Source organism: Panthera uncia, chromosome X (assembly GCF_023721935.1).
Source record: "Panthera uncia isolate 11264 chromosome X, Puncia_PCG_1.0, whole genome shotgun sequence".
Classification (NCBI taxonomy): Eukaryota; Metazoa; Chordata; class Mammalia; order Carnivora; family Felidae; genus Panthera; species Panthera uncia.
The window spans coordinates 23,774,819-23,783,788 of record NC_064817.1 but is presented as its reverse complement, the minus strand read 5'-3'; the positions used below and the strand labels follow the sequence as shown (position 1 = coordinate 23,783,788).

Genomic DNA, 8,970 nt, shown 5'->3' with positions numbered 1-8,970 from the left:
CTAAAACCACCATATCCACTACCGGCTCATCACAAAGAAGCCTGGCCACCCAGTCCACAGTCAGTTCTGCTGGCCCCAACATCATCCAAGTGGTGGGCCCTGTCAGTGGAGTCCAGGCTTGGGCAAGGGATTCCAGCCTTGGGCAGGGCTCTACCACTGGGGCCACAGCTCCTGCGGGAATCAAGCCCAGTAACCTGCCCTCAGGATCTTGGCCACCAAATGTAGGGCCCCCGGCACTGCAGGCTCCTTCTCAAGCAGGTGTTCAGTTTTTTTTTAAAGATGCCCCAAGTATCAGGCCAGTAAGCATGTTCCAGCTTCCACAAGGTTCATACCTTTTGAACACCCAGCAACTGAACACCCAGCAACAGCCTCAGCAGCAGTGGCTCTATCAGCTGATTCCACAACAACAACTTCGACAACCTACAGCTTCCAGTCAGCAGCCCACAGCTCCTCATCCTCAGCAGCCAGTATCACAGGGCTCAAGTGCACAAGGGTCAACCAGTCAGAGAACAGCCTTATCTGCTCAGCAAGCTGTTGTCCTTAACCTTGCTGGAGCAGGAAGTTTGCTGCAGCCCCTGCAGGCAGCTGTGTTGTCTCCACTTGGCTGTGTGGAGAGCCAGAGAAGACCTGAGCAGAGCGGCGCTCAGCACACACTGCAGCTGTCCTCTGCCTTACAGCTGCAGTCCCAGCAGCAGGTACAGCTGAGAATTCTGCCACACCCAGTGGCTCTGACAACAGTGGCCGCCCCAACAGCTCAGCCACATCCATCTAGCGAGCAGACAGCAAATCAGTCAACAGGTAAAATGAAGAAAGGCACACCAACCACTCCAAAATCCTAGATCTTGCATTACATTTCCCTCTCTCTTTTAAACAAAACAAAACAACATTGAAGCAAAGGGTTTCTGACTTTTTACTTCATCTTTGTCTTTGATGTCTCAGTATTTTACACTGCTAGGTAAACAAACCATACAGAAGCCCAACCCTATGCTTTTTAAATAAAGACAGCGGAGTGATTTAATGAAAAACAAAATGAATAGACTTTGATATTAGCCACCATGAGGTCAGTATCCCATCTCTGCAATTAACTAACCTTAAACCTGTTTCTTAAGTGACTCTCCAGTTCCTTATCTGTAAAATGTGAATAGGAATATTCCCTCAAGTTTATTGTCAAGGTTAATGTAAGATATATTAAATACTGAAATTTAAATTAATTTTAATGAATACAAATGTTAAATATTTGAAAGAAATAAACATAAGTACTTAAGCTGAAAATGAACTACAGTAATAATATTAGTGCAAATAATAGTTTTGTTGCATTACATAAAAGCCAACCTTGGAAGCAAGAGCAAATACACCATATGAATTTAATTCCTCACAAAGAACCACCCTAGACTTTTAAATGCACCCACGCATACACCCACACCCACACACACACACCTCTCTGAGGTTTTCAAGTTATATAGATATAGGTACAGTTATAGACATATAGATCCAGATCCAGATATAGAGATTTTAACCCTCTATTAAATAAAGACTAACCCTTTTACTCTACCTAGATGGCCCACATGGTGAATTCTCTCTCTGATAAAACTGGATGCATTAGGCACTTGTAATTCGTTCTTCAGTAATTGAGGGATGATTGGGATATATGACTCAATATCATTTGCCAGACAATATTCGTCCAATGCATTATTCATGTGGTGCTTATTATTTTGCAAACACTTCATAATATACAAATGCACCTGCTGTCTGTCTCTTGCCCCCTATTCCATCTTCCTCCTCTAGTCTGTCTCAATTATTTTGTCCCCATCAGACAATAACCACTAGAAAGAAAAAGTAAAAGTTTCTTGACTTAGAATGGACACATGAATGAAAAATGCTAAGTTTAGATGAACTGTGAAACAAAATACAACAGGTAATTATAGGGAAAAGAATAGATGACTGTGATATAAAATTACCTGAAATATAGCTGCTAATTAAAAGTGATTTCTGCAGCTCCTAAACAATATATTTTATGATAACATTGTAAGGCAAGAAGGTAAATGACTACATTAAAATCCCCTCATCGCCAAATTTGGATGAATTCATAAATGTGGATAATACTTTAAAAATACTTAGATGCGGGGCGCCTGGGTGGCTCAGTCGATTAAGCATCCAACTCTTGAATTCAGCTCAGGTCAAGATCTCATGGTCCATGAGACTGAGCCCCCTGTTGGGCTCTGCACTAACAGTGCAGTCTGCTTGGAATTCTCTTTCTCCCTCTCTCTTTGCCCCTCCCCTGCCTCTCTCTCTCTCAACATAAATAGTCTTAAAAAATAAAGAAAGGAAAAGAAAAGAAAAGAAAAGAAAAGAAAAGAATTATATGTAACTAAAAGTTTTGTATTACTCAAAATCTCATCTTCCTGAGTTTTTGGAATTTGAGATTGCTTGAAAAAAATGAGCTATTGAAAACATCTTAAAAAATATATTTCTTAAATAGTTATTTTTGTTAAAAGACTTTTTTTAATTGTAATATTTGCTATTTGAGACATACCCTTGGGTGACTGGTAAACATCTTTCATTTAACATGTCCAAACATGATGGCATTCATCATTTACCTGAGCCTACCAGTCCCTTTACTGTTTGGTGTTAAAATAATTCACAAAGCAATGGAATTAATTACCAGGTAGTTTTAAGTACTTTAGGAAGCAGAAGATTCCTCTGTATACCCTTATCCCTAACTACTTGTCTACACCAACTTGTGGGCTTGGAGGGATTCTTAGAGAAATCCTCAGACTTCCTTTTAACAGCTGAGCGACCAACCACTCCGCCTAAGGAAACTGGAGGAAAAAGTTGAGAATGAGTCCTGACACTAGCAAATAGATTTTTGATAAAATATTTCATCTGTGACATTTTAACATGTGTCACAGTGCATTGCTGAGTACCCTTCAGTGCATGTGCATACTATGTGGAATGAAATTCAAACTTTTGTTTGGCTATATGAGGTCTTTTTTGACCTGGGTTTGGCCTCTCCTCCCCATTTCCTCCCATTTCCCCCCATTTCCCCATTCACATCTGTGGCTTCCTCGGTACTTAAAGTACAGGTGCTCCTGATATCCGAGTTGTTCCTCACTTCCATGTTGTGGTGGAGACCTTGAGCCAGGAACTCCTTTCCCTTCTGTGCTCATCCTGTAATGCTTAGCCTAAGCACTGTCGCTCTGGAATCTGAATCTATTTCTATATCATCCGTTAGGACAGCCCCTTCAAACTATTGCACAAGATTATTTGTGGATCAAATATGGTAGTAAATATAAAGAAAAATAAGAATTGAAAATGTACATGGATATAAGTATCCTTTTCAGATTTTTGTTTAGTTTTTCAAACATAGATTTATAATGCTGCATGCATTTTATAGCATTAGTATTTTATTTAATTGATTAAAAATCTGTTATATATAAAATCATAAATATATGTAATACATATTTATATTCTCTATGTTGAATGTCACAACTGTCTTTTTAAAACATCAAAGAGTACTAAATGGCAATTATTATTATAAAATATAGGCTATATATAATAATAGCACTTTTTCGGTATTTAAATGTAATTTCTCTTTGAGCAGAGGTTAAAATGATATTTATATATAAGAAATGAGAAAATTAAATACAGTTTTTTTTTGCTTTCTTGGCTTTGAACCAAGAAAATATTCCTGAAGTTATGATTCAGTTATAGGTCAGTCTGATGAACTATAACAGAAAAGTTTCCTTTTGCAAAATTCTAAGGCCAAACTGAAGAACAAGCAAAAGACATATCAGTACAAATCTTTTTATTTCAACTCACCCCATTTCTTGTGTATTTGTATTTCTTAAAAATTTTGAATTCTGGGCATAAAGTTATCTATGCAAATAAAACAATGTCCTGTCTCTGTTTAGCTGTTATTATATCATGTGGAGTTTTATTAGAATGGGGGGGGGCTGTCTTTGGGATGACAGGAATTAAAAGATGTGGTAGAAAATGGGGAATTAGTGTTCAACGAGAAAGTTTTGAGTTTTGCAAGATGCAAAAGTTCCAGAGATTTGATGTACGACAGTGTGAACACATCTAGTACTACTGAACTGTATACTTAAAAATGTTTAAGGTGGTAAATTTCATGTTTTGAGTTTTTTTTTTTTTTTACCACAATTAAGAATTTAAAACAACCACCACAGAAGAGATGTGGCATACAAAATACTTCATTTTCAGAAGCCTTAGGGAAGCCTTCACCTATGCACTCACAGCACAGTGGTTACGAGAACAACCCTCTGGGGCCAAACTGTATAATTGTAAAACCTGGCTCTGCCACTTGCTGGTCGTAGGTCCATGGCTAAGTCACTTAACTTCTCTGGGCCTCCATTTCTTCATCTGCAAAATGGAGATATTTAATGGGAACTTTTTTACACAGCTGTTATAAGGATTAAAGAAGATAGTATTTGTAAGCAAACATCCCAACAGGATGCCGCCTGAATTACAAAAGAAGTTGCCTCACACCTGCCCCACGTCACAAAGCCTTCGCAGGTGACTGTAGGCTTTACCTATTTAATGACTGAAGTTTCCCTGAGGCAAAGAGGGAGAAGACCAATCAAAACCAGCAGTCTCCAGCTATTCCTCTAAAAGACTTAACAGTGACTGTGACGGGGTCACCAAACCTTGCATTCATTCATTCACACATATTAATTGAGCACCTATTATAGAACAGATTATATCAAAGCCCTGAAGACACAGGAGTAACTGAGACATAATGCCTTTCAATAGCTTATAGTCTAGTACATGAAGAACAAATAAATATTAACAAAGTAGAGAAAACTCTAGCTTAGCTTTCAAATCAAATCGTATTTATCAAGCACAATTTATGCATTAACATTTTAATTTTTTATTATATTTCAACACTGGCATTCAATGCTAATTTTAAGAAACATTGCAATTTAGGATTTCAATGGAAATAGCAACAGATATCCAGATGCTATGTTGACATAATATCACTTTTTTATCACTTGCCCTCATTTCAGCTTAATAAGCTCTCTTGGCTCTCATCTTTCAGTGTTTAATCCAAAGCAATTATACTGATATGCAAATGCCATCTCCCTTGCTTTAAGAATGACACTTAACACACAATTTCATTATAATAGGCTGCTGGAATGTTTGTAGAATGATCAGCTCATTTTTATTTTTAAAATAAGTCTTTCCTTACAATGTGTGCTTGTAAATAAAATGTCCACACACAAATTTTATTTGATAAATGCCATGTGGATAATATTTGTCTTGTATACTGAACACCAAGTTCATACCATGTGATATTTCTATCAAAAGCCTGCTATTCTTGTGCTAGTCTCTACAGAAATATTTTAGCTAATGAAGTGCCTTAGCAAAAAGTATAAGGTAAGCAGAAAATGAACAAAGTTACATGTGTATGTGCACACATGTGCACGTGTGTGTGTTTATGTTTGTCTTTTAAGATTCAGTTTTAAGCAATGGTTCAGAAGGTTAGAGTGGAAATGCCACACATACTTTATGAGAATAGATTCAATGAGTTAGGCTTCTATAGTAGATTGGTTGTATTAATGGTCCCAGTTCTTCACTCCTGCTTATATCCATACCCTTTGGCATGTAACCTTCACTCTCATTCCAGGACGTGACTTGCTTGGGCCAATAGGATGTTATGAGTCAAGAAGCAGGGGCTTGAATCAGTACTTACACATCTCTTCTTCCTCTGTTCCACCTCTGCTGCGAACATGAGAATATGCCTGAGCTAGCTTCTGGAGGATGAAGGTCTGACAGAGCTAGATTCTAGCCTTCCCCATTACTCCATCTTAGGCCATTTGAAATCAGTCAACAAGGAGTTAACTTCTAAAGTGCACTCAGCTGTAGTTGGCTCGGTTTAGGAGACAGTGTATTTTCTCATGTGACTCATTTATTTTAATCATCATCAGTTGGGAAAATACATTATATGGGATAGTATGTATCAATGTCTTAAGACTTAAGAGATTTTCCAGTAAGCACTAATGACATATATTCAATAACACCCTTAAACACTCAGAAGCTTTAGAAAGACACTGTATTAAAAATATGTATCAGAATTTGGGCATTTTTCACGAAGGAAATATTTCTCTTTGGTCTAGTAGCTGAAAAAACGTTTAATTGGCAAACCAATATTAATAATAAATGTATACTTGTCCCACACATTCACTCAATAAATATTTACTGAGAAACTACTATGTGCTAGTCATGGTCAAAAGCTATGGAAAACAAAACATAAGCTTTTGGACTTTGATTTCATTGCTTTGCTTGGTAAACTCAAATAAAAATAATCCTTAATTCAACCAAATACTATAAACCCAATGACAAGAAAATCAGCACTGCAAAATTTAATTTGACAGATATAAAAAGTTAAAAATAGTGAATCTGTGTTTATGCACAAAAAGAAAAAAAATATAAAAGACTGAAATATGTGAGCTATAATTACTATGGGCTTATTATTACCTTAATTTTAACTCCTGTAATTATTTCCTAAATAATCTTCTTCATCTGTGACCTAAGACTTATATGGCTAAGAATCATTTAAGTGAATCTAAAAACTTACAGTTGTAGCATGATCCCACAATTGGCCAATTTAAAAAACTCTGAATCATGGAAACCCCTATCTCCTGTTGGAAGTGTTGAAGGGTTTAGAGCATGGTTCTAAGGGGAAACAGATGAGGTTTAAATCCAACTGCCACCATTTATAAGCTGCCTGACCTTGAGTCCATTATTTAAACTCTAACTTATTATCATATACATTTAAAAGAAAATTCCAGAGTTGTACTATACTAAATATAGCTTCTTAATTTTGGAAGTATTAATAGCTCACCATATCATAGATATGTTTCTCCCCCCTCTGATTCTATGGCTCCACGAAATCCTTTCTTACCTATAGCAAGAATCTGAAATGAATGAAGCAAAAAGAATTCTAGCCAATTAGCATAAATTTACCTCACACACTCCTTTTCACTTTGATCATCACACCCAAATTTACAAACGAGATTTTTCTGACACCCAAAAAGAAAGAGATCATTAATATTTTTGGGTTGCAGCTTTATGCCACAAATACTTCCTGGCTTTAATCACTGGAACACATGAAAAAAAAGTATCTCTAAAAAATGTACCTGACAAAACTAAATAAATAGTTGGAACAGAGAATGCCATTTATAACTATACAGTCTACTTGTTACATTCTTCCAGGAACTTTTCACACATTGTTCCCATCCCTTAGGTCCCTCTCATGGCATTACACATAAGATATATATATTATTAGATATAATTACTATTGGTCAGTAAAGGTTTTCTAAATCTGATCTAACTCATAGGCTTGATATGAGAATCACAGTTAAAATATACTTTAAATATAGGTGAAAAACCTTTATAAACAATAAAGTTAAGTGTTAGTAATTTTCTGAGTCTCAGTTTCACCTACTAGATAGCAATAATAATTTCCAACTCACAGGATTTTCTGAGCATTCAATGGGAAAATATATGCAAAAACAATATAATGCCAGAGGCAGAGGAGTAGCTCCATAAATGATGAATGGTGGCCAAGCAACTTTAAACATTTAAAACAACTTAGAAATTCAGAGGTAAAGAATTTTACATATATATGTTTATACCAACACACACACACACACACACACACACTACAATCCAAAAAATAATCACATATTATACCCTCTTTCAAGTGTAGTACATTAAATTGTTCAAAGTGAGAAAGAATAGCAGGGAAAATGTGATATAAAAATAACATGATGAAATTTATGCTTTCTCTGAGTCTCCCTATTATCTCCAGATGAAAAACAGTCATCAAGTATCAGATGTCCTATACAATAACTTTCTGATTTTCTATTGTTTCTAGGTATTGCTTTGATGAGTGAATGTACCAAGAATATTCTTTTGAGGTCAAAAGATCCTTTGTTATAGATAATATCTGATAGTTAGTTATAAGAAAAGAGAAGACTACCAACCAGCCCTGATTTATGTGGTCCATAGTCAAATGTTCATCAATTGATTTTTTAAAAATCTGAATACAGGATAGAATTACCCAAGATTACCATGGCTCTTGTACTTCTAGTTCCTTCATCATTCCTGCCTTTCTTACCTCCTTTAATCAACTTATATCCCATAACCCCTTCCTAGCTTAGTTTAATTCTCTGACAACCTAAATGGTCTGGTCAATCATCTCAACAATGCTCTCTTTCTATCCATGAATTTCTCACTACATGTTTTTATTTCACCCATTTGCCAAGTCCTGACTCTTTCTCCAAAGACATGCATCCATTCTTCAAACACACAACTATATCATCTGGAGGATTTTTAAAGATTTTTTTTTTTTTGGAAAATATGTATCACATTAATGAGAGTAACTACTTCAAGGTATTTGATGTTGATATAAATTATTCAAAGGAGAAAATAAAGGTGAAATGGAGATTATAAAGCTGCCAGTAGCAAGAAAGTAAGGTCAGAGGTGAGAATTATGTCCAAGAAATATTAAATGTTAAATAGAAAATCTGGCTGAGAAAACTCCCATTAAAAAAAAAATGGGGAAGTTCTGTTTCTAGTAGTATGGCAATCTAGGTTATTTGGACCAACCTTAACAATAAAAATAAATAAAAGTACTGTGGGGTTTTTTTCTGTCAAAATGAAATACTTCATAAGAGTCCTAGGCCAGAATGTAAGTAAAATAGGAACTTGAAGAATTAAGTGGAACACTGAAGATATTTCCCTAAGGGCCTTTATTGGACCTAGTCATCCCAGTTGCCATAGCCTAGGTTTACTTTGGTGCAAGACTGAAAGAGTGGGGAGAGGGGGCTCAGTCAAATACCACACTGCAGAGAACCCTCATCAAGAAGAGCTAAGGGCTCCACCCTCAAGAAAATTATGAAACATAAACAAACGTGACCTTCCCCAAATCCTTACACATTCTTCAGG

The 8,970-nt window shown here is 36.1% G+C and overlaps 1 protein-coding gene across 1 annotated transcript in view; it reads left to right on the top strand.

The window, feature by feature from the left end:
* Positions 1 to 839, top strand: part of LOC125931250 (transcription factor SPT20 homolog) — a 3,197-nt gene extending 2,358 nt beyond the window's left edge. Inside the window, exon 3 of the mRNA XM_049643218.1 lies at positions 65 to 839. Within this exon, the coding sequence (XP_049499175.1) occupies positions 65 to 839 (775 nt within the window). The remainder of the gene's footprint in view (positions 1 to 64) is intronic.
* The last annotated feature ends 8,131 nt before the right edge of the window (positions 840 to 8,970 follow it).